The sequence below is a fragment of the Lineus longissimus genome, chromosome 1 (assembly GCF_910592395.1).
Source record: "Lineus longissimus chromosome 1, tnLinLong1.2, whole genome shotgun sequence".
In the NCBI taxonomy this organism is placed as follows: Eukaryota; Metazoa; Nemertea; class Pilidiophora; order Heteronemertea; family Lineidae; genus Lineus; species Lineus longissimus.
The window spans coordinates 20,014,912-20,040,575 of NC_088308.1; the positions used below are offsets into that span (position 1 = coordinate 20,014,912).

At 39.6% G+C, this 25,664-nt stretch overlaps 2 protein-coding genes and 1 non-coding gene across 3 annotated transcripts; 1 reads left to right on the forward strand and 2 right to left on the reverse strand.

Moving 5' to 3' along the window:
- The first annotated feature begins 78 nt into the window (after positions 1-78).
- LOC135495287 (deoxyribonuclease TATDN1-like) lies at positions 79-4,447 on the forward strand. Its single transcript, XM_064783787.1, has 12 exons — positions 79-112; positions 677-697; positions 1,019-1,063; positions 1,444-1,493; positions 1,621-1,684; positions 1,992-2,138; positions 2,365-2,407; positions 2,625-2,751; positions 2,993-3,069; positions 3,546-3,616; positions 3,903-4,035; positions 4,298-4,447. Exons 5-12 carry the CDS (start codon positions 1,624-1,626, stop codon positions 4,398-4,400), a joined length of 762 nt encoding a protein of 253 aa, XP_064639857.1. The 5' UTR covers positions 79-112; positions 677-697; positions 1,019-1,063; positions 1,444-1,493; positions 1,621-1,623; the 3' UTR covers positions 4,401-4,447.
- An 11,968-nt stretch (positions 4,448-16,415) lies between these two features.
- On the reverse strand, positions 16,416-16,487 carry Trnaq-uug (transfer RNA glutamine (anticodon UUG)). Its single transcript has one exon. It is a non-coding gene; the product is annotated as a tRNA-Gln (tRNA).
- Positions 16,488-19,603: 3,116 nt separating this feature from the next.
- LOC135490991 (ADP-ribosylation factor-like protein 4C) lies at positions 19,604-25,531 on the reverse strand. Its single transcript, XM_064776608.1, has 2 exons — positions 25,410-25,531; positions 19,604-24,169 (listed from the first exon to the last, which is right to left on the reverse strand). Exon 2 carries the CDS (start codon positions 24,105-24,107, stop codon positions 23,508-23,510), a length of 600 nt encoding a protein of 199 aa, XP_064632678.1. The 5' UTR covers positions 24,108-24,169; positions 25,410-25,531; the 3' UTR covers positions 19,604-23,507.
- Positions 25,532-25,664: the final 133 nt, after the last annotated feature.

Sequence of the window (25,664 nt, forward strand, 5' to 3'; positions counted from 1 at the left end):
AAGCATTCCTATTGAAACACACTGTACATCCAACCTAGCTTCTGTGATCAAACAATAGATGGAGTAAACTTCAAAATGGCAGCCACCAAGAGAGCACTTCTCAGATTTATTGGTTAGTAAATTTATTGTTTTACACCTTTTCTGCTTTATGATTTCCTTTCAGAGTGAATAGATATGCTGCCAAGTGTCATTGCTGTATACATGCTTCTTACTTATATTTTCATCTTTCTCTGTCCTAGGTAAAATGCCAGGCCTTGCCCTGAAATTTTGGACTGTTAGTCATTACAGTGAACAGGGTGTCTCCAAAAAAAAAATTTACTATAAAATGTAACAGAGAGTGCTATTCTATTTTGAAATCTAAATGTTTAATTATCCCTTTGAATTTGCAGATTAAATTTGAATAGATGCAATGTCAATGTAAATGAACATAAAAATTAAAATTGAACATTAGAATCCCTGTCAAAGTGTCTGAGCTTGGAGGAATTATAATTCCTCCAAGATCTGAGTGTCAGTGCCAAGCCACATGTGATGGAGCTATCAACTTATCAAGGCAGACCAGTCCACATGTTCCTTTTTGAATGATATGGTAAATCTTAGTTGACACATATTTTGACAGTTAGATTTTCTCTTTATCGTTATTAATGTTTATACCTTGTTTTCTTCTTCACTGTTGCAGATATTGGTGCCAATTTGACAGGTATGTTATTAAGTGAATTAACTACTAGCAAAGATTACTAGCCATGAGGAGAATGCACTACCAGAGATTTATTTGCTCAATTAGAATTCTCTTTGACTAGAGAAATAATTTAACAGTTTCCTTTGTAATAAATTTCCAATCTTTGACTTGTCATCCTTGTTGCCATTGCCAACGTTGTTTGGAAATTGTGTAAAACGGTATTTTGAATAAGGCAGGATTCCCCACGGCCAGAGATGTGAAGCTTTCCTTATGAATTGTATAAACAAACTTCTCAAATTGTTGTTATTTTACATCTAAATTTCTTTGCTTCCAATATTTCAGATCCAGTGTTTAGAGGGATATACCGTGGCTCACAGAAACACCAAGGTATTACAAAACTGCCTACAAGTACTTTTTGGAGTATGAATAAATATGTTTGGTGAACTTCAGCATTTGATAAGAATAATACTCCTTGACTGACAGCTGGATAGACGCACTCTCTGGATAAAAATCACTAGATACTGAAAATTTAGAAACTTTGTCTAAAATACTACAACAATGTTGAGTTAAAATACTATTCAGGGTGCACATCTTGGGGTAGGCAGGCTTTGCCCATGGGTTTAGTTGTACACAACGACTTCACAAATTGCTATAAATGAAAGATAACATTGGGCTTGCTGCTACTAAATATGCCTGCTAAATGTGTTTTTCTGTATGCCTGAAGTATAACTGGAAAGGTTTTGTACATTGTTGTTGTATTGTTTCAGATGATTTCGATGATGTTATCAAAAGGGCAGTTGAATATGGTGTAGAAAAGGTAAATATTTTGAAGACATTTTACTTTTTTAGCGATCTGTCTCTCAAGCCAGTGAAATGTTTATTCATACAACTAAGAATTGATATAGACTATTATTAATACTTGATATAATTTATTTTGGTTTCAGATTATGATCACAGGAGGTTACCTGAAAGAAAGTAAAGAAGCTTTGGAACTAGCTAAAACCAATGGTAAGATTGCATGTACAAATATCAGTAAGGGTTATCTTTGTGAAAACTAGGTGTGACATGTTGATAATAGAATCACTAAATTGAATCTTTTGAAAATTTCATAGTCCAGAGACCATGCAGTATGATGGTCAGGAATTCAGGTAACATTGGAAAATTTATGATATGAATCTGTGACACATGGATGCTGTGAAACAAGGCAACTTCATTAGGCCTGCAGGAATCTTTCATTGACAGGTAATCTTCCTTGCACTTTATTTTTCCAGACAGATTTGTCAAATATCCGTGTTTCGCATTTATTTTTCTCCAGACCGGCTGTTTTCAACAGTTGGATGCCATCCAACAAGGTGCATGGAATTTGAAGCCAGTGATGACCCAGACCAATATTTAAATGACCTGATAGAATTTGCTAATGGAAACAAAGGGAAAGTAGTAGCAGTGGGGGAATTTGGCTTAGGTGAGTAAACAACTTATAAATTATTTTGTGTAAGGAGAAGAGAAAAAGAATTTGAAGAGGTTGGTGGACCCAGGTTGCCTGGCCATCAACACAGGCTCCAGGCGTTGGAGCTTACTGCTATGGATAGCCTACATAATCTTGTAAATGCTTGCAAACAGACTACTGGTAGGATTTTCTATGCATCGTTTGCATCATTATTCCTGTAAGATTTTTTCCTTCCTTTCAGATTTTGACAGGTTACAATTTTGTCCTAAAGATGTTCAGCTTAAGTAAGTTAAACATGCCTTTTCAGAGATCTGGCTTCAGCCCCTTCTCAAGTTAGATCTATAATTTGCTGTTGGCTGATTTTGAAGCCCTTAAAAACTCTTTTACTGCTACCAGTCAGAAAATGCTGTATTTGCCCTTCCTATCACCAATACTCTCCTAGTCCAGTGTAAAAATGGTTCTTCTAAACAAGGAATGTTGATAAAGATATTCCTTTTCCAGGTATTTTGAAAAACAAATGGACTTAGTTGAGGCCTGCAAACTGCCAATGTTTTTACACTGTAGAAACTCTGGGGAAGAATTTCATGACATACTGACGAGAAATCGTGACAGATTAACTCAAGGCGTGGTAAGTGTCTGTTTAGTATTGCCAATATTTCTACAGAATTTTTGATCCAATGAATTTTTATCATACTTAAACTGAAATTGCATGTGCAAGCACTAAGTTCACAACAGGGATAGCATGCAATATTGTCATTGGTCCACAATTTTACATGATTAAGGCCATAACATAAAATCCTTGTAGCTTTTGAGTTTCTTACCTAATTGTAAGTTTACACGACTTGCTGATTTTCTTGATCACCCGATAGGTCCATTCCTTCACTGGTTCAAAAGAAGAAGTCAAGAATTACCTTGATCTGGGATTATTTATAGGAATTAATGGATGGTAAGGAAAACAGACAAGAAGCTTTAAAGGAAGAGGCTTAACCTGAGATTAACAAGGTGGTCTATTCTGAAAATAAGTTCTTGAAATAAGTTCCAAAATTAGGAGTTGGAGGGAATACTCCCTAGGACCACTAATGCTAATGAATATTCGGGGCAACTAATGCCATGCATAGGCCATGAGACTTTTAGAAATCCTATTAATGATCTCCAGGGAGTTGAGCTGGTACTGGTATGTTCAGGCTTAGGGCCTGGGTAAAGAATTGTCAAAATGACTTTAGAAAGTGCTTTATCAAATTGGCATTGTTAAAACAAGTAAGCTCCAAAAATCCAAGTCATGTTTAACATCGGATCTACAAGGTCACACAATCAATGCTTTTGTCAGTTATTACTAAGATTTCATATCGTCCCACCACAAGACCTCTGCATGCCCTGATTCGACCATAGATTTATCAAACCCTGCGATACTTTCGATTTCAGTTCCTTGAAGACACAAGACAATATAGATGCCATGTGTACGATACCAAGTGACAGATTGATGATAGAAACAGGTGGGTAGTAGTTTGTTGTGATGCTGAGATTGGCCAGTCCATAATTTAGTGTTGGTACATTGGGAAAGATGGCAGCAGTTGGTTCCAGCTGATGTTTTGAGAAATGCCAATCAAATGTTTTTTCATGTCAACCTAGATTGTGGTTCTGTGTACTACAGGGAACACTGTTAAGCACATATTTATAATGCATTTTTTTCCTGTAATGACTAAATATTCAGACTTCATGCCCCCTTTTTGTAACACTCATGTCAATGTTTATCAAGTATTTATTCTATTGTATTTACAGATGCTCCTTACTGTGATGTCCGCCCTACCCACGCGGGTTACAAACATGTCAGGACAGCATTTGAGACCAAAAAGAAGGAGAAGTGGGAGGCTGGATGCTGTGTAAAGAGCAGGAATGAACCAGCTAACATTATGTAAGTGGCAATATTGATCATCGGAATCATCTCAAAATCCCTAGTTTGATGCGTACATATTTTAAATCTGGACATTCATGAACATGTTCTTACATTCGTTATGAGCAATGCTCGATTTACAATTGATTAAAAAAAGCGATGAATATACGTCGAGCAAAGCATGATGAATATTTGCTTCAGAGCAGTATTGTATGACAAATTGCACCAGTGTACATTTGCATATATTTTCAATTGAATTAAAAACTTTTTATGGTTGTTTCAGCCAAGTGTTAGAGGTTATTGCTGCAGCAAGAGGAGAGGATATTGAGGAGTTAGCCAACACAGTCTTCAACAATACAAAGAAAGTCTTCTTCCCAGATGTTTAAAATGGACCTAGTGGTCATGCTTCCAATTTCATATCTGTATCAATCATGTATAAATTAAATGTTATTTATATGCTATTGCATACACAGTATTTTGTTTTTCTTTCTTCCTCAGCGAATGTCACTACATGGTTTCTGTGCTGCCTAAATAAACTGCACTCACAGAAGTTGAGGATGAGCTACTTGCTGTAAACTGAGCAAGCGAAATGTTACCTCAAATTCGTGTTACTAGGGCAGAGACCTGTATTCATCCACGACCGGAAGTGTGGCACAGTCACATAGAGCTTATCAAAATGTCAAGTTGTGGTAAATACATGGCTGGGATGGACCAAAGTGGAATTAATTCTCAATCTGTGGTTGATTCTTAATCTACAGAGTCAGGCCATCACAGAAATATGCTTTTTGATAATATATTTAAGAAAATGTGGTCTCACTGGTCAGTTTAGAACTTGTACTTTGACAGGGCCATATCAATGCGCCAGTGACGTTTTGATGGATATGGTGTACGGAAATCTTTTTTTCTCAGGCAATCGGTATTGGAATTTTTTTAAACTTTATTATGCTATTGGCAAATGGTTCTTCTTGACACGTATAAAATTTTGTGCAGATTGATTGGTCCAATGAGTACTTTTTTCACCAAAACCTATGCACAACAATGTACACGTAATGTACACATGTTTTAATAGAGGACTCTGGCCTTAATGAGATTGATCGGCAGGTAGGACCGTTTTTATTCAATTTGCCAAGATAAACTTGAAGATGAAATCAGTCCCTTGAACTGTTATTTCAGTCCCTACACAAAAGTATAATCGAAAAATTAGACCAGCGTCACTGAATCTGTAAAGATTCATCCCGGAATAGCAAGATATAATTGAAAGGGAACAATGCATGAAAACAAGCTGAGATCCCAGGGGTCCGGTCCTCATGAGAGGTCTATTCTTAATAAGCAGCCCTTTCATGATCCTATGCTACCTTTTTGAAAGGATACCTCCATTATATAGGGGTTGGTTGCTGATACGTGCAAGAGTGCACTTTCCAAGGATCATGCCGTCTCTGGTATCCCAAGTGCCCACAGTGACGACATGTCAGAGAAGACCTGTTGTGACATTGTCTTTCTATAAACAGAGATTCGACCCGATGCCCGTTGTGCCTATGGGATATTCTAATGAATTGAAACTAAATTGTTCTTTGGTAATTAATAACCTAGCATGGTCCAACCAAGGAGGTTCTATAAAACTTCCTTGGTCCGAAGCAAGTACAAGGCTTATTTTCATTTGTGAAGAAAGTAGCCTAGCTGTTATGCCTACTTGGGCTTAATTCTGAAGTCCCTAAAATTTGAAGATTTTCCCCCGAATTATTGATTTTAAACCAACTCAAAGCGGTCATATGGTTGATTATTTTCAAAACGTTCAGTTCTCACATGGTGGACGAACTTGAGAGACAACTGCGGGTCAAGTGATGACCGGTCATGAGCGAAATTGGCCCAGGGGAAATTGGTTGTCATGTTTGAACTGTTGATTTCAATCTTCTAACCTCACCCGTCTCTGTTCGTTTTCATCAAATTCGTTCTTCTGTAACGACTGCTTGCCTCCATGTTTCTCCCTCCAATAAATCATACCCCGTCAACCCCTTTCAATTTACCCTGACCAAATTGCCAGCTAATGACCTGAAGTGTTGCCAAATTTAAACTTGCCCATTTTCGCGCAAAAATAGCGATATCGAAATGGGTGTTTTATGATTAGGTGACTGAATTGATGTCGGGGGAAGGTTTATGGATGAAGCCACGTTTAGATTTGACACAATATGAACAGCGAGGGTCCCGGCAAGGGTACGGGACTGATGTATTATAATGGGTCTTCGGGATGAGGTGAGGTTCTGTGAGGCATGAAGCTGTCGCGGGTGAAACCGTTGGTTAACTGTCACCACGATTGAATTTCCTTGGGATGCTCCCAATTTGGTGTTTAACCCATTCTCACTTATGATTATCGAGTGTTTGAAAAACCACGAAGAAGGAGCGAATTATTGTTATTCATGTCAACACTATTGCCAACAGATAATATCCAAGTAGCCATTTAAGTCGAGTCATTACCGCGTTTTAACAAGATTATCCTAATGATGGAAACGAGTCCTTTTTATCTGGTTGGTAATGTCATTTGCCCATTATTAGGTTCGAGCAGATGAAATTGACTGATGTGAGCTGCCAGCATTCGCTGTAAGAGAAATGACAAGTGGCAGTATTCGTATGATGTGACTATTTGCAAGACTACACAAACACATATATTGCTATTACCAGATATCCATTACTCCCTTTGCAATTTTCTGGCAATAGGAACTTGATCCGCCAGTTTCGGCTGAAGGCCAAAATGCAACATCTTTGCGATGTGCAGCAATATTTGGTCCTGGAAGACAGAACATTGATAGCCCCCCCCCCCCCGCCCCCTCCCCACCGCGCCTTCTTCATCAACTATACAACTGACATTGACATATCTTCCCATTGTTGTGATCTGCCTCCGGAAAGAATTCTATAAGGCAAATTCAATAAACAACAGGAACTCAGACGTAAAATGTATATGTTTTGTGGTAGTAAATATTTAATAACGGGTTCTTTTATCAGAACGTTCATCGACATTCCATCATTTAACAACGCATGCCATTTCAGACAGTTCCTGATGTGAACAATCTTCAAGGATCAGATAAGGAAGTTTTGCGACAATGTTGGTGTGAGTCATGCTTCCCCTTGAGATGCTGAACAATGCAAATAATTCTCAATTTCGTTTATTCCTGTATAAGTTGTCGAGCTATAAGATTACGGTAGGAGAAAATAGGGATTTCTAGGATAAACAAGATATTGTTTACGTTATATTACCCAACAATATCGCTTACACGTACAGACGTCGACGAGTGTAGCTGTTTTAAAGTCACCCTGGAAAAAGGTGCCATTTCCAATTCTGTGGTGACTGAAGTCATTGTTCGAAAGAAACCCGAGACCTTCAATATCTCAGCGATTGAAAATGCATCATAATGAAATACTTTGCTAAATCTTCAAACGGAACACTCGAACCCCACAAGTTGTTCTCAGTCAGTCCCAACATTTCTCGCTCACCTATCGCCTATACTCTCCCTTTAAGAAAATGCACTCTATAAGGATGGCCAAACACTACACTCTCGTGTCAGTAACGGCGTTAAAATTGACAAACGCCTTTCTCTGTAGCAAACTGGTTGTTCGCAGTGTTTGCGGAGAAACCAAGACCCATTGTTATATGATGGACGTGGGCATTAGTCACCATCTCTCCTGGGGGTGCTGTTAATTGATGGGGTGAAATCTCCCTTGCATAGATACAGTGCACAATGGTAAAAGAACATAGTGGTTCCATTAAAGGTGTAAGTTTAGCAGGGTACCAAGTAGCTTTTATCTTGTTATTTGGGTAACCGTTTTAGAAATCATTTGTTGACCTTTCCTTAGCATCTTTTTAGAACATTTGTTGAAGATAACAAATATATTTCCGTTTTCTAGAAACTATTTTGTGAGCTCTTGATAGAATGTAAAGGACTGATTTTGTTTGCAGTGGACCACTTTGATAATTGCCGCTGGGTTGTAGCATTTCTTCATTGCTATTGATGAGCAATACACGATCTGTCATAGGGCGGTACATCATTGTAATGATACCAGTATGTATAATTGAAGAGACGGCGTGGTGACGATATCTTGACCAATCGATTTCATGGATTTGTGGCTAGATTTTGTACGATCAAACTTTGTTGGTCAGGCTGACGTAGTCTTTATTGACTGTGAGTCCTATTCGGCTTTCATTCAGAGAAATCAATCCGACAGCAGTGTACTGAATAGGTCAGAGGATGATTCCCAGCTCAGGAGGGGGTCCATTCTCTCTCCTCTTGTATGTGTGTGACTGAATCAAAACATGAAAAGGGTTACACCTAACTAACAAATGGAGATGAAAGTAAATTAAGTCCGGGTCCTGCGTGATGATGAATCGGGACTCTTGGGAAGCCATTCTTTCCCGTTTGAGTAAGTGATAGCACCGGGCGAGGTGATAAACTCAATACTGGGTGTCGGCATTAATATCAGTAATGTAGATGAATCAGCACATAGCCGGCTCCCCGACCATAAACATCCAATTTTGAACCATCAGCACGATCTATGAGCTGGTGTATCAATGTAACTTTCAGCCTCATAATAAGCGGGACAATAAAATTCCAAAAGTCTATAGTCATTCCAAATTGGTGCTATTTTCTCTTAATTAGTGATTGAAGATCATTTAACCAATCATTATTTTAACTTTTAAAAAGTATGTCAAATATCCGATGATAGAAATAAATGGTGACGAACGCATGAAACCAACCGCTTCTTGCTTTGACGATCCTTGCTCGAAACGGAAGCGTGGTCCCCGTCTCTTTGAGTCCAAGTGAACTTACGGTTTTAGGAATGAGCCCATTGGTTTTCAGCGCCGAAATTAATGCCCCGGATGCTGATGAGATGGTCATTTCCTTGAGTTATCTGCACGTGGTCTCAGAGTCAGAGGCAAGTGTGCCTGCCAGAAGGAATGAAGATGAAGGTTCCTAATTGCGCCATGTCATTACCAGCGGCCACAGGAAGTCAGGCATGCTAATGCAATGCCATTGTGCGATTGGACTGGCTTACTTGATTAGGCCAGTCCTCGTAACCGAGCAAGGGGACACAAATCTCGACCCATCTCATCACTGTACTAGGAAGCTAGACTTTTAGCAAAGTCTCTAAAATTCCATTCCCGGCGGTATAGGGACCATTTAAAGTTCACCACCAACCCAGGCAGGTTAAGGCAATGTTACTGCGTGTTTGGACTCCCCCATTTGGTGGGAAGTCTTCGTTACCAAGCAAGAAAAGACATCACACAATCCATCTTCGTCTTGCGAATGTTTTTTTTCTTGATGACTGAATATAAATAGCTTTGGGTAGACAAAGATTCCATATTGATCATGATAAATTGGACATGACGTGACACTTGACTACTCAGTCAGTGCGTTTGATATAAATATACTGATGATTTATGTACACTCTTCGACCAAAAGAAATCGATTGGAAAAAGAATTAGGGGTGATCTGTGTATCTGGAAGTGGTATATCTGTGGTACGATGTCGCACTATAGATATGCTTTAAAGAAAGAGAAAACACATGATCCTTCTGAAATGACTACATGAGAAATTTTACCAGGGGATACAGCACTTGACATTTCCAAGGGCGACACGAAGATTATCCCGATTGGTCATCTATATAGGTGGATTCAGCATTTGGATATCCTGAAACACCACCAGCCATTTACACTCAACAGCATATCGATTCAGGTTAGTTATCAATAACGCCGAAGTAACTCGATACGGCAACTTACTTGTCAGTCGTTTATTTCCACTGATCATGTCGGCTATCTCGGTTTTCAGATATTGATTTATCATCGTTTATTATTGTTCATGTTATGTTTACATTCTTACGATTCCACGGTACACAATAGCTCAAGGCGAAACGAACACTTTTCATCCATGATGGTATTACTGATAACCTTTTCTGTTTCTGATTTAGCTCATAAAGACATCACATCAAATAGCGTTGTTACAGCTTGGACCAATCAATCCTGTCCCGGGATGCTAAAAGTCATTTCTTGCCGCATGGCCGTATAGAAGCGAAGGATGGCTTAAATGATGCCTTTCGTACTGATATTTAGTTCGACGGAACGACGTCATTTCGTCCTTCCTAGATGCGACCGAACAAATATGTTCGAACTCGAAGTTGGGTGTAGTTATGTACAGTTGTCCAACCTTTCTAATTATAAATAAGAACATAGCAACCATAACCTTGCTGTTCTTTGCTTAAAGTAGACATTATAGCTTTGTGACAGCAGACAATTATTCAAGTCATTATCAGGCATTTAATCTATGATTATCCACTTTATAGCCACTTGTCCTAGAGGTATCGATGTACTCATACCCCATTACTGAGGTATTTTCCATTATGCACCTGTCTTGATTAATCTGAAGATACAGGTAGTTGTACAATGTCTACCCCCTTTTCACATGGATAATTAGATTACTGCTGGAATCACTCCGTGAATGAAACATTTTGCCGTGAGAGGGAAATGATATCGTATTAAAAGGACTATATTGGATGCGTTCTCGTATTTGTTCTGATTCCACTTATATCTGCCCCAGGTTCACTCCCCTGCCTTTCGCTAAATCTATTGCTGGATTTGGCATGAAATAAGTAAAAAAGTCTATCTTTTCAAAGTTGTAAATCACATTTGGGAATGATAGCACTCAGTCCGCCTCAGTCCATGAACAATCTGGTTGATGTTAGATGTTCTAAATGCCAGGAATTCGAATGTTCCATCTCTTGGTGGTTTCCATGGCGCCGAAGAATATCGGTCTTGTGATGTTCGGGACGCCAGTACGTCGGTAATCAAGAGATCGTATCATGATATCGGCCAGCACGGATGTCATGGAGGACATAAATCTGATCGTGCCCTGTTCAGGACAAGTGCATCAATGTGATTGATACATGGGCTTTAAATGAACTCTTGGGAAATATCGTGAATTTCTTGCAAACCAAGCGGCCCCTTTCACGTACACGTATGCGTTTCCACACCAACACTACATTTAACCTTTTGCCCTTTCGTCATAGTAAAAGTTAAATCAGCAACGTGTTGGAAATTCCTTTACCATGGATACAAAACCAAGTGTCCCCTTTTACTGGAACGTGCCAGTAACTGCAGCCTAAGAGATATTTCTCTTGACACAATCTGTACACTTGATCTCAATCACTGTGACAAGTTTAATGCTCCCACCAGGAAAATAAGATTAAGTTGCATTAAGCGTCTTATGCATGTAACTAGTTAGTTGACATTCCGGTGATTAGAGTTTACTGCGTTGTCAGACGGAAGCAAGATGCGTAGATGAACGTGATGCTGTTCTGACTTTTATACATTCTCCTTGGCCTTCAAAGTCGGCAAAATGTTCGTCTGTCCGCAGTACTCTATACTGTCTACAATACATCCATGGATGTATCTTAGTCTAATCATCTCGAAATGGCCCGGATGGCGTCAGTTGGTATCCCAGTGGATGAATTAGGCGACATGAAGTATATTGCTGAGACACGTCGTTATTTCGGGGAGGCAGTCTTAGAAACGGCCTTGCGACTGGTAGGGAGAGAGACTTGACTTCATCACCTGATCACCTGTTTTTAACGAGAACAGGGAGATCAAGATAAAAAGCAACGGTGAACCATGGGGTGGATATGGAATGCACTTACGTATGTGGTAAATACTAGTATATGGATTGCATTACTCCAATAAAGCCCATAAAATCTGCATCCACCGAAGAACCTCCTACCACAATGCCCGCACCGCTTGTTTCAAGCCCACTTTGGGTATCTTTGGCTTTTTATTCGACACTTGATCATTGAACAAATATCAAAGAATCAAGTAATCAGGCACTGGTATTGTGGAGTGAAGGGTGGTGAAGAGATCGGAATAAGGTTGTCTAAACATTCAGAATTTCTTCCCCGCTGGGTATTGGAGCATATAGCAACGGGCTGAGGATGCTTTTCCCGTCGCAGTTTATAGTTGGATTTTGTCGCCCTGGATCCATACTTTAAAAAATGAAATTACTCTTTATATAACGACCAAGGTATCTGGTTCGAAGACTTTTTGTTTTTCGACAGGACATCGATGCCTGTGATCAAAAATGTATAAGCCAGCCTTGAAGTAATACACAACCTCCTCATCTGTGTCATTTCTTTCGCTGTACTAGAAACACATCATCCAGTAACGATTCGGAAAATTATATTCGAGCAAGGCCTATGTGATGACATGCAGATTATAGGTGTCCTGCTGGTTTCCATGACATCACTGCAGCTGCGATCGAAACAGTATTAACGCTCTGTTCCCTGCAGCCATTCAGCTGGGTTGGACTGGGTCGCTTCTAGAGTTGCGAACTTCCTCTCATTCTCATTCTGGGTCTTAAAGTATCTGCTGATAACAATTTGCGGATACAACCAAAGATTGCTTTTGATTTCTTTTTTGTATGCCAACGGGTATTGACAGACGATTGTCGAACAGTCCTATCAACATTGACATCAGATCAATAACTGAGGAAGACACTGGTTTACCATTTCCTGGTAACGATCAGTGGTAAGAATTAATCATGGCTGGAGATGGCTTGTGCTTTAGAGGATTGTTACAGTGTAATACAATATCGATGAGACCAGCAGTGTATGACCGCGGTCATACATGGTATTCAGTAGTTTAGAAATCAGTATATACATCCATGTACATGCAGCAATTTTTAAAACCACGACTAAAACGCTCCGTTGCAGTGGCCACTCAGGAAATTGAAAATCTCCATCCATCCGAAGTTGACGTTACTCAGGTTTTTGATTTATTGCCAAATGGATAGGGTACACATTTAGAATTGTTGAGTTTTCATTAAATCTGAAAGCATGCTTTAAGTGTTGACGTTGGGGTATTGTGTGTGATCAAAAGGTGCGTATCAGAGAAATTGAGGTTGCTAGTTTTTAGTCAATATATGCCCAGAAGTTTAACAAAACATATCGCAAAGCTTAGTGTCAGTTCCTGGGTGTCTGGTTCGATAAGCCAAAACGGAACAATATTGAGAAGAGTATGCGGATACTTATCGTCTGGTAATAGTCATGTAAACATGTATCGTGCGGGGAGGAATGTTGAGCATGTGTAGTATTGGCTGAGATGGTGAATGAGTAGTGCCTCGTTAGAAGATGATAACCACCTGTATCTTAGACAAAATGCTAAATGGCTCTCAGATGGTTCAAGTTGGATGAAACATGTCTTGGAATTCATTTAGGGTATAGATTTACACCCAGCATATTTCAAATATCAAATATGAAAAGCCAAATCTCTTCAACTGACATCAATATCGGACTATAGGCCAATTTTTGGCTAGATGTCGGCATATCACATTGCCAAGAATAAATGTATAAGTATATATGTTCCGCGCATTTTACCGATCTGCGCTATCTTAAGATTGCGCTGCGCATTCTTAGGATCCTATAATTGCGCGGCAATCTCGAGATCGCGCAAGGGAGTTGGGGGGTCTTGCGAGCCAATGAACGAATGATGAATGATTGTCCTGCAAATAATATAACTGACTTATTGTGTTCTCTCCGAGAATTTGCAACATCAGACTGCATAAATTATGATGAAATATATGAACTATGGGTTGCCATTCCAACAATAATCTTCCGCACGGATCATGGGCTTGAATTTTATGAAAAGTCCCATCAACTTCTGCAATGTTACAAGAAAACGAGGACGGGAAACTTGGTGTGAAAGAAAATGGTGTCCCCTACGTACTACTGTCACGAGACACTAGTCTCCCTTGTCCCACAACAACAGGTAAAACTATAGTAGTAGAATTCGTTCTATTGTTCAAGTGTTCATCCGGATGCAAGATTACAACCAAATGTACTTGATCAATCATTAATTTTCAAAAGCATTGCTCTCAGGTTGGATGTCCATCAGCAAGCTGTGTTAGGGGATAACCTGAAATATAAAACAGTATTTATAATGAGAAGATAACATAAAACCTTACATGTAGGCCTAAGTGTCTCCCTTCTCAAACGAATGCCTGAGCATGGAGGTATCTTAATAATACCTCCATGGCCTGCAGTTATCTTAATAATACCTCCATGGCCTGAGGTATGGCCTGAGGTACAAAATACAAATCAACCACTCGACAGTCAACTTTGGCCGGTATTAAATTAATTTACTTTCAGCATCCCATAGACAGTCACATGACAGTAATGTGACTGTTGGTGTAGCAAAAAATTAGGTGAAAAATAAAGCTACCAATGGCAATGCAAAGCTGAACATGTAAAAGTAACATCATCTCTAAAATGCGCAATCGGCAAAAAGCGCACGCTCACCCTTGCGCGATCTCGAGATTGCCGCGCAATTAACCGATCCTAAGAATGCGCAGCGCAATCTTAAGATGGCGCTAATCGGTAATTAGCGCGGAACACATACACTGGTGGTAAAAGATGCTGCGGAGCAATACCACATATTTGTTCCTCTTGAAGTTGAATGAAGAAATCTCGCATACCGACAGTGTGCTATCCGTCTGGTCTATTCATCCACCTTTCACGCCAAATCTGCCCCCGCATTCTTGGTAACCAACATCGGAAAAGCATATCGTCCCTTTAAAAGTAGCCTTGATGGTAAAATGGGAAAGGTTGTTCTGGCGCATGTTAATGAAGGAAGGAATTTGGAGCACGAGGTGATTGATTGATTTGGTTCGTTAAGCATGGAAACCACCTATTGCACCTGGTGTTTGCCAGAGGAATACCGTCGATCATGATATCGGCCAATCTGACCAATTGCAGTAAATGTATGAACTATGTAGTATCAAAACTATGATAATTTGTTGCTTTCCGAATTAACGATAGAACTAACAGTCAAATACTCAATATACGCAATACGTGTACTTATCCCTGCCGATGGAGTTTGTTGTAAAGAAAATGATTCTTAGAATTTCACCTGAGTTGTTAAGTCAGAATGACGTTCTAGAAGAAAGGAGAAGCCATGTTGCCAATGATATGAATATCAGATGACTCGAGTTATTGCCTCCCACCTTAACCGCCTACCAACGAGCGAAAAGAACACTTAGTTCAAGTGTAATAGTACCTACAGTTGGCAATCTCTCAGGTACATGGAATGATGATAAACCTGATGCGTTTCTCTATAGGGGAAGCAGTTCATACTATTTCAACGAAAGTCTATCAACGAAAGCGTTTAACGCTAGTAAGAAGTCACTTCATAGCCAACTCATCCAACACACATAGCGGATGCATTTTTTTTTCGGTTACAGTATTAACAAGCATGGATTAAGGACAACCCACGCAACCAGAAAGATTTCCTACCTAACATATCAGAGCAAAATTGTACTACACATTCTTAGTAGAATTAGGTAACATTGCCTTGCAATAAAAATATGACACAATCGGTAGTTTATAGGAGGATTGAACACTTGATGTGCCAGGTTCGACAACGTTCGCGAAATCTAACCACTCATTAAAGAAACAGATCAATGGTTGATATTCGTTTCAATGAAATGCACAATGCTTTACTTAATCCAACGACACTTTGCACACAACAGTATAAACCCTCTTTATGACAAAATTAACTAAATTGCGAATTTGATAAGCGTTTAACATCCCGCGTTTTTATAATCACAAAATATTTTCATCCTTCAACGATGTTTTAATTGCCTCCAGAAATGGGTATATAGGCCTACATGCATTGAAAAATGTGTTTTTGATGGATGTGGTATGCGCCCTCTGACTTAATTTTTTACATTGGGACGTCACCGTCTCCAGATAGGCCTATCATCATTGTGCATGGTGCATATCAAAGTGGTCTCAACATTCCCCTCGATGTTCAATGTCAAATGTATAAATTAAATATTTCAGCTGTGTTCATTGCTAAATTGGTACATATTGTAGGGATGCAGTGTTTAGGTTTTAGGCATTGCAGTGATTGAAAGCTTGGCTTTAGTGTACATAAATTTTATTGTCTTGTGACCCAAATTTTTCTCGTTGAAGGTTGAAACAACAATTGAATTAGCAATTCGATCTGTGAATTAAACAAGCTGGCGCCAGCAAATATATCTTGATTGAAACCGATCTGATTTCAATTTTAAATTCAGATTCTTGTGAATCCAGTGCTTTGTAACGCAATCAGCTTTTCTCTATTTTTTTCGCGACCATGGCACGGGAGATCAGACACTGCATTAGGCCTACTTTGCAAGTCAAATTTACTATCCAACGTTTATTCCGCATGCACTTGCTGATTTCTGTCCCAGTGCTCATTGATTACACTATAGACGTACTTTTGGTTTATATAAATCAGGTGTTCCGTTGTTAGGTGTCTTTTTTTCTGCGGTAACAATGAGAAAATGTTTTACTAAATCATTTTTGAGACGAAAATAAGAGAAGAAAAAAACAGGTTCTACCGAGATTTGAACTCGGATCGCTGGATTCAAAGTCCAGAGTGCTAACCATTACACCATAGAACCGGTTATGTTGGGAAGGAGTTTACTATTTAGAATGCTTGTTTTAATACGGATCTCGACAATGATTCACTGGACAAAGCCTGTGTAAGTCTATAATCGATTAATGACGATATACATTGTACATACATTTACTACATACATGTACACGTAAATAGACAGGTTAAGATACATCGATACAACGCGTTGGCCTGGGAATGCTCACTGATAAGGGTTAGCCACATTGAACATACCGTATAGGAGCTATTTCAATATTTAATTCTGTCATGTAATGATTCCTAAACAACTTGCCAAAGCATAAAGAATAATTATTGTCTTATGATAGGCCTTGCGGTAGGCCTATAAGTAAATAGCCAAACCAATGAAAAGGGACAAATTTACTTCTCATAATACATCTGAATAAATTTGTAATTATTTTTCGCTTCAAGTATACAAGTGTTCGTTTGGTCTTAAATTCCAACTTAACTATTACCGTCAATGCAACAAGGCCACATAATCTCGGAATGTCATTGGAGTGTCACGGCGCTCCTATTGTGTTTTAATGGGCAACTTGTCAGTTGGATAATGCTATATGAAAGCTCGTACCGTACTCCATGCTAGCCTATACTTATCTTGCCACGGCCCTTAAAGGGTATACATGTAATATCTAAACATGGGGTCGAGATGAGGTTAGTCTCCGGCAACTCCTTTATCAACGGAGCCTCAACTGATGACACTGAGACAGCAGATGATGGATGTCTTGCTTTCATCTTTATGACAGACGAACTGAAACTATTATGCACTTCAGTTTAAATCCGGATGGCGTGGTAATTAAATTTTACTGGCGCGCCATGTGTCCCCAAGTTGACTGACGTCACTATTCCATAAAAAGCGCGGGTGTTTGATTATCTGCGTTATTTACAAAGAATTAATCGTCGATTTAGGTGAGATTGTTGGCAAATGTATCATCAAATTGAAATGACCTAATTCCACCCCCGTATCATTTCATTGGTAAATTTTTCGATGTAAAGAATGATGACTGTCGCCAATGAGAGGAGAAACCCGCGGAGGACCGGTTATCTACATCGGTTTGACCAATTTCCTCGTTTCGGAATAAGTGGAGAAATTCACAAAGTTGCCCTATGAGGTGGACACCATTAAAATGTTGAGCCACGTGGTGAATATTGTCAGTGGTAAATCACTTTGGCACTATTCCATTTTTTCATTGTAACTCATCCATGTTTCGATTTTAATTGAGTTCGTAGCAAGTAAGTCAGGACACGGATTTAGCAATTACTTACTTCATACATGTATATGTATGACCTTCACTGGGTTTCCCCTGAATAAATGCGTAGGCCATTAAAAGTCCTAGAAAGCGTTGAAAACCTTTCCAAATCACCACTATCACACTTGACACGGTTAAAACAGAAACTTGGAACAGAACTCTGACGTGAGTGTGGGAACGCAGGTGTATGTGTCCTATTCATTTTTTGGTGACCCGTTGCTTATTGATTATCAAATTCGGGTCACAGCCGACTACGGGATGGACATTTAACCACCTTGTTGGTTAGGGCGAGTATTTGAACAATATTGTCACTACATTATGGCAGGATACATGTAGATGCACATTATTATTTTTATGTCCGGTATATGCCCTATTCATATTCGTATATATCTGGAGAATAGAAATAAACCACAATCGAGTAAATTGGGAATAAATATATTGTGAGAATCAAGAGACACAAATTTTCATTCTTAAGACTTTTTGGTCTGAAAGAACCGGTTTTTATCATCGCACCTAAAGAACTATACTATATGATGTACCAAGCTAGGTAAAATGTTTGTCAAACTGTAATGATAGTTTCGTGGAAAAATATACCGGTCATAATTAATGAGAAAGTTGACTCAATTGTATAAGGTTTGCAACAGTTATAATATCGACCGCAATAAACACTAGAAATGGCGGGAAAGGACCGAAGGAAAATGCTAAAAACATAGTAAATGCATGCACCTGCATATTCAAAAAAAGCATTGGATATATCAGCGATTTGTGCATGTACATGTACTCTTAAAATTACATAATATACTAAATAATCAAAATGTACATGCATTTGTTTTAATATAAGCAAATATTACATGTACCTGTAAACAATAGAGTTTTTATAAGTCTGTTATTTCTTCCTCGATATCGATCCTTCCTGACTGATGTGGACATTGGGGAGAAGGATACGACTGATGTGGACATTCCCAGGGTAGCCATTTTAAATCGCATGATTTGTCAATATTAATCATACTGGTAATGTAACATCGGCAGCTGTTCAATTCAAAATATAATTCATAATAGTCGGATGATGTATATCCGTCCTGAATACGGACTACAGACCTACTAATATAGTTCAGGGGATAAAATGATATCATATGCCCAGATATTACTCAGAATCTGCAAGCAACAGAGCAAACATTTCCTCATAAAAGGCCAAATAAATACATCTTGACCCTCAATGTATTGACATTGCAACGCTCGTCCCTGGGCAGCCTATCGCGTCATCCTAATTTGGTCTCCTTAGGGTGAGGAACGAGGCCGGTCCACTGCGTCCGGAGTGCAGTCAAGGGAGGCATGCAGTACCACTGGAAGTTCAGTATAGTGAATGTGAAAAAGTAGACAATGGTGATGAATTTTACTTATTATTAGGTTCATTGGATCGGGATGGAGGCCCCCCACCAGACTAGTATGTCTTCGACTGATAGTAAAGTTTGGAAAGGGGCAACCGAATGTGACGAGCTTGTGGTTATTAAACCGAACTGGGGGGAGTTATTGCAGGTATTGATTGTCTCGCTAAATCGGCGCGAGGGTGGAGCTAAAATTTAGGCCAAAACCGAGGCGGCAGTCAAGGTTTTTGGCGAAATTACAGCTCCAGCCGATGGTGTTTTTTTAAGTACTTCACCTCGTGACTGGTAAATAGGGAACCCGATTACCATGAATATGGAACAATCTGTAATCGCGTTTTGTGGTAATCGCGTTTTGTGGGCGTTGCGACCTTACCTCGAGTCAAGACTAAAATTACTGATGATTTATGTGATGTCGACACTCACGCGTCCTTCTCATAGTGTTACAGGTGTCAACAGAGTCAACAAACACAGCATTATCTTATCATATTCATATCTTTCTTATTCATGTAATGTACATAAAATAACAACAATCATATACAACTGCATGGTTTTATACATGTTTCATTGTTGAAAATAAACAGATCTGTAATCTTGGCGATAACGTTAAAACAAAACCTTGGTTTCGGTTTTGGATTAACGACCGCCATTATATTGCACTGTGAACAGATTTGATCTAAGCAGCTAGTACTAAAATATTACCCTTTCTATGAAACACTGTTGATAACACTATTTGATAACATTTCCACAAAGTAATCCCTGAAAAAAAAATACATGCAACCCAAGAGATGCAAAAGCAGATGTCAATAATCTGCTAATTCCTTAATAAAAACTACCCCGGGGCCCGTAGTGCTTTACATTCGCAAAAAAGGTATTAATAGACCCCTGCCGACAGTCACGAGGTGGTAAACAGGTGTAAACTGCAGGAGGCGTCATGTTGCTTTGTCATGGCGTCTGTGGTTACCACAGCAACACCACTCTACCAGAAATGTTGTGACCCCGTTCTTTACTAAACCCCTAAAAAACACCTTGTTTTTGCATCCCTGCAAAGCTATTTGCATCTCAGAAAGCCATCTATTGAGAAGAAGAAGGGCGGTGCCACGATATTGTGACAATCACGATCTCTCAATATCAAAGGCAGACGACCCGCAGCCCGTTCCATTAACAGGTGTACAGTAAACCTGTGTTGTTTTGGAAGTATCAACTGAAGGCAAATTCATACTGAAAAGCCATGCACATGCAGGGATCATACTTCATTCAAAGATCCAGATACATGATAAAAACACCACTACTAACAAAGATTCTATCATAGTCATAAGGCATAGACGATATGAATAAGCCACAACAGACAGTGTTCTCCTTGGGTGCACCATCAAAAGCTATTGTCCAACTAAGTTCATTGAGTCAAGCCCAATGTTTCCTACCGGCACTTACTTTGATTATCAGTGCTGTTGGTCTCAATTCCTGAATGACAGGTATATATAAGCTGAAAGGATTTGTGAAAATATCTTATACCGGTACACATATATGCATAGAAGTGACAAGAGCGCAATGCAAAAAACCAAATACATGTAGATCTTGGCCCGTATTTCTTTAGTTAAATTGCAGTGCCCAAAAGTCCATCAGGTGCATGCAGCAGTAAAGTGCAGTGGTGGTATCCATCCATTGCGTTTACCATCCGCGTCCTACACCAACATCATTGCCCTCCAACAATATCTGTCATATCTCAACCTAGAATGCTCTACACACCATTCAAGAACAAATATGATCTGAAACAATACTAAAATACTTCACCCGGAGCATGTCAACAGATTTCCAATTACAATTTTCAATTAATATTGATCAGTTTGTGAATTCAGGTCAACGCTCAGCCCCAGGATATATCGCTCTTTCGCTGGCTCTACACAGCTTGCATTATTAAACAAAAGAAAAGCGTTCCGAAAGAATACATGAATGACACATCTAGTCCCAGGGTATGCACAAATCCAAGGCCATACCAATTTCACATTCAAAGAACCTGATATTCATAAGTTAACAATAATATGAAATAATGAGAAATGGAATATACAGCAACACGTTTTACTTCAGCGGAATCATTAGCATATTCAACATCAAACAATGGATGCTTTGACACAGACCATGATGAGATACGGATATTGTGCTGCGATTCAAATTGATCCTTCTTATTTGTATTGCCACTGAACTGAAATCAATTTGGCATGGCCTATCAGATTCGAAGTAAACACATCGATCCGCTCGTACCAACTTTTCGTAAAAATCGAATATGTATGCTAGCTGCATTAATATAGATGCGCTAAGAACCAAACCATGGCAACGAAAAGCTATAAGGACGTCAAGAAGGCTACGTCAATGCTTTATTTATGTGGACTCTCAGACTAATTAGCTGTCGACATGAGCCGTTACCCGCCATAGGACGAGAAAAGAGGACTTTTTGTAAAAGATGAGAATAGTAGAATAGAAGCCAACAGCAGGTTCGTGCCATGGGATAAAGGAATGGAAGATGCATGGCATTTTTACGAATGTCTCTTTCGGATATTGCCATGTCCCATAAGCTTGGACTGCAAATCACGGCATTATTTCGGTCAGTCTAATTAGACAAACATCTCTTCATTCTACTGCAATGTGTTCTCGTTTCTGAGCCATCCCCTGGTACATACGCTATCACAAATAATGGCATCAGTTTTGGTTATTAAGTCACGCAGTTTCATCAGGAAATGTGATTTGATTGAGCCACAGGATGCCGTTGGTAATGCGGCATTGGCCAGATAAAGTACCCAAGAGACACCCACGGCACATCAGGGATATAGGGGGTTGGAGACCTTTTACTGATGAGATAGAAGAATGGTCAGTGCTACAGCGGTCACACTGGTCTGCTCCATGTTTAATAAAGCTGCACATTCATTTGAAAAACTTCAGAAACCTAGGATAAATTGGGAGAACGATAGGCAAATGCCACCAAAACTTATGTTTTAACGTTATTAGGGAAAGCCCACGGGACTATGCAAGTCACAAAGAAGCTGCTGCAACTTGGAGAAATGCAACCCCAAACAAACAAAGCGAGTTATCAGACTAGAATCGGGTTGCTACTTGGTTTGTGGATGTTGCACGTTTTGTTATACGAGTTTTTTTTCTCGATTGAGCTTTCACTGCCATTGTGACGTTGTGTTCATGTTCTGCATGATTCCCAATAATCACAACATATCCTCTTGACAGTTTTACAACAAAGAGCTGCAGTTTTTGCAATGACTGCTATAACATCATCGGTTTGCACAGACGAACAGAGAAGTGGTGTTGTTTTGGTAGTGGTAACACCATGAATTTAGTGAATACGAGAGACGCACTAGAATACATGCAATTTTGACTTTCGCAATTTAAGTTTTGTTGATTTATATGAAGAGATACGACAATATGCATGTACATGCACCAACATTTCTAGCAACTCTGAGCCGCATGTCAAAGAATTTTTACTACATTTAACAACAATATTCCTCCAATTACAACATTATTCATACATGTAATTAACTGAATTGGGGTTCGTCATTGTTGACCTTATTTTACATGTAGGAACGATTTCATTTGATACATATTTACAATGGCATTTCATGTGGGAAATAATAGTCAAACATTCCAATGTCATCCAAATACTTACAGGAGACACAAGCACAATAATTAAATTAAAAGATTTGTGATTAAATTGGTCCAAATAAGGACTGGTCTTACATGCCTGAGATGGGTGTCACATACAGGTCATATTGGTCGTGGTCTTGGACGTACAGTTACAGGGAACCTGAGTATAGCTATCAGAAGCAGATAAAGCTCGGACAACCACATAGCCAAGAATACCGTGCAGGCCCAAGCTAGCAGCTATGGCATTCTGGAAATGCAACACGCCAGCACAATGGTTCTGCCTGGGGATGATGTATGCTTGGCTATCGTGTGAAGGTAGCCCATAGTGAATTAATTTGCATCGTTTCTCCATCGTGTTCTTGAGTAGCAATGCTTATCAGCACTACACACTCTAGCCCTATTGTAACACAGTTTGAAGCACATGCAAGTCCTTCCTCAGATCTTCCTGGACAGGCCACCATGGCCCCTCAATAGCAACAGCTCATCACCAATTCAGCATCAGGTATCAAAGACTAGGTACGCTTGTCACCCAAAGCATCGTTATCCGCGACAGGGATGTAGTGTTTCGTCAAGAACTGAGCACCTAATTTGACAGAAGTTTGCGTGACTTCCACGTCTGACAATAGCACATGAACGAAAATAGCATCCTATTGACTAATAATCCAATTGAGATATCACAGGAACTTATCGACTGAATGCATTAAAATAAATCCTATTTTGAGTTTCATTCAATCACCGGCCCTTTTTCTTGGCAGCTTTTAATGATTTTCGTCGTTTTACGACTAAGTTATAGAGATCTTCTAAGGCTTCGTTCAAGCCTTCGCCAGTGACTGCACAAGTTGACTCAATCTGCCACAGATGACCAGCACCAGTTAACTCAGATAAGCCCATCAGTTTTTCAATTTCACTGGTCTCCTTCGCACCCGGGAGATCCTGTTTGTTGGCAATGATCAATATTGGCGTTCCCGCATTGTCTTGGCACCTGGCGGTCTTTATTAGCTCTATCCGAGCCTCATCCATTCGCTCTGTGTCCACTGAATCTAACACGAACACTATTCCATCAGCAGATCTAGAATAGGACCGCCATAGCGGTCGGATCTTATCCTGGCCGCCGACGTCCCAAAACATGAAATTCACTCCTTTGGCTTTTCCAAATTGTCCTTTAACTTTTTCAGCATTGAAGCCTATCGTTGGCACAGCGTTGACGTATTGGTCAAATTTGAGTCTATAAAGCACCGTTGTTTTTCCAGCTCCGTCCAGGCCTAGCATGACCACCCTGACCGGCTGGGAGAGACTGTCCCACATTGAACCTCGACTCGAACCACCGCCCATGTCTTCCTGTGTCGTCTGCTGCTCAGCTTCGCCGTGACGTCACAGTTTGAAAAGTGGTAAGCCTGGAAAGAAAGAAATGACTGTAAAAGTGAGATGAAATGCATAATGGGAGGCAAACACGGTAGACATTGACAATACTATAAGCAGCAAGTGTGACAGGAAGGGGGTGTTTGGGCTTCTCTGCTGCTCTCATGACTGCACTCTTAACAATCGCTTAGATACCTGTTGACCATCGAAGTTGGTCTTTGACACTAATGATCAGATGTACCATTTTTTGCCTTTACCTGACGTTGGATTTGCAGCCAATGATCTCAAACATTGAATTCGTTCTGGTCCAAAATTACTCCTCGAAATATTGACAAATTACTGCATTTTTATGTTGTTGATGTCAAGAAGATCGATGTTAAAACAGCAATGAGATGATACTGATAGTGCGAATCATCGTAATTGTGCTGAAGAGATCTAGGAAGATGACCAGTTTTTACATCGCTATACGATTCTCTGACGCATTGTGGCAGTCAAATTAAACAATCTCATGAACTGATCCGCAGTGATAATGAAAACTAAAAAAAAAACACACAACACAAGGACGAACCTACGGGCAAAATGGGCGGTCTTTGGAGAAGTAGTTAAATCTGGTCTACTGGACATTTAATCCGATTACGTTTATTCACGTTTACTTTGAGGTGTTCTGTTGATAAACTAGGCTTCATGAACATGTATTTCTTGGTGTTAATTGGCCTATATGGATAATTAAACTGCCATGATTGTCAGTAGGCCCTACATGTCCATTGAGTTTGAAAAAATAAGGAGGCTTGCAAGTGTCTTAAAATATCGTGGTCATAGCCCAAATAATGTTTGGGTTGGGGTCTGACCCAGAGACGTAGGTGTGGGTAATTCCATAAAATGTTTACTACCTACATGTACCTCACTTAATACGGCCCTTCAACCTGTGCTAAAAGGGGCTGCCCGCGCCGTCTGCCCCTCGGTGGGACTTGTTTTTCTGTTAGTCTAGTAATTTAATTGATACATTTAATTCACCGGGTAATTAATCACATATATTGGCTTTGGTTCCCCAGCCCAAGGAATTTTTATTAACCCTAACCATTCCCAATACAAGTATTTCAGTACATAGCCTATCTTGTACACAAACAGGTACACGTAGTACGCGGACGTAGGTCAAAAACCCCAACAACAGGTTCTTAAACGCCGGCTTAAGTGTGTTCGAATCAACCCGTTAAGACAATTTTTGTCAGGACATGCCCCTTAACTGAGCTAGGAAATATTAAAGGGAACTCTTACCTTAAATTGAATGATCCATCCCTCTTGAAATGCATCTTTTTCAGGTGGTTTTGACCGTATTTATCATAACACATCCAACATTTGCTATTTCCTATTGATCTGAACTGCGTGTGAATGTGGTGGCTTACTTGTCTGTGGTTATTCTCGTCTGGAATAAATTATCCCTTATATGGAACAGCCAATTATCCGGCGGCGGCTTTGTTGTAGCGACACCTGGGATTCGCTTTTGGTACTATAAGGTCCACATTGTTCCGT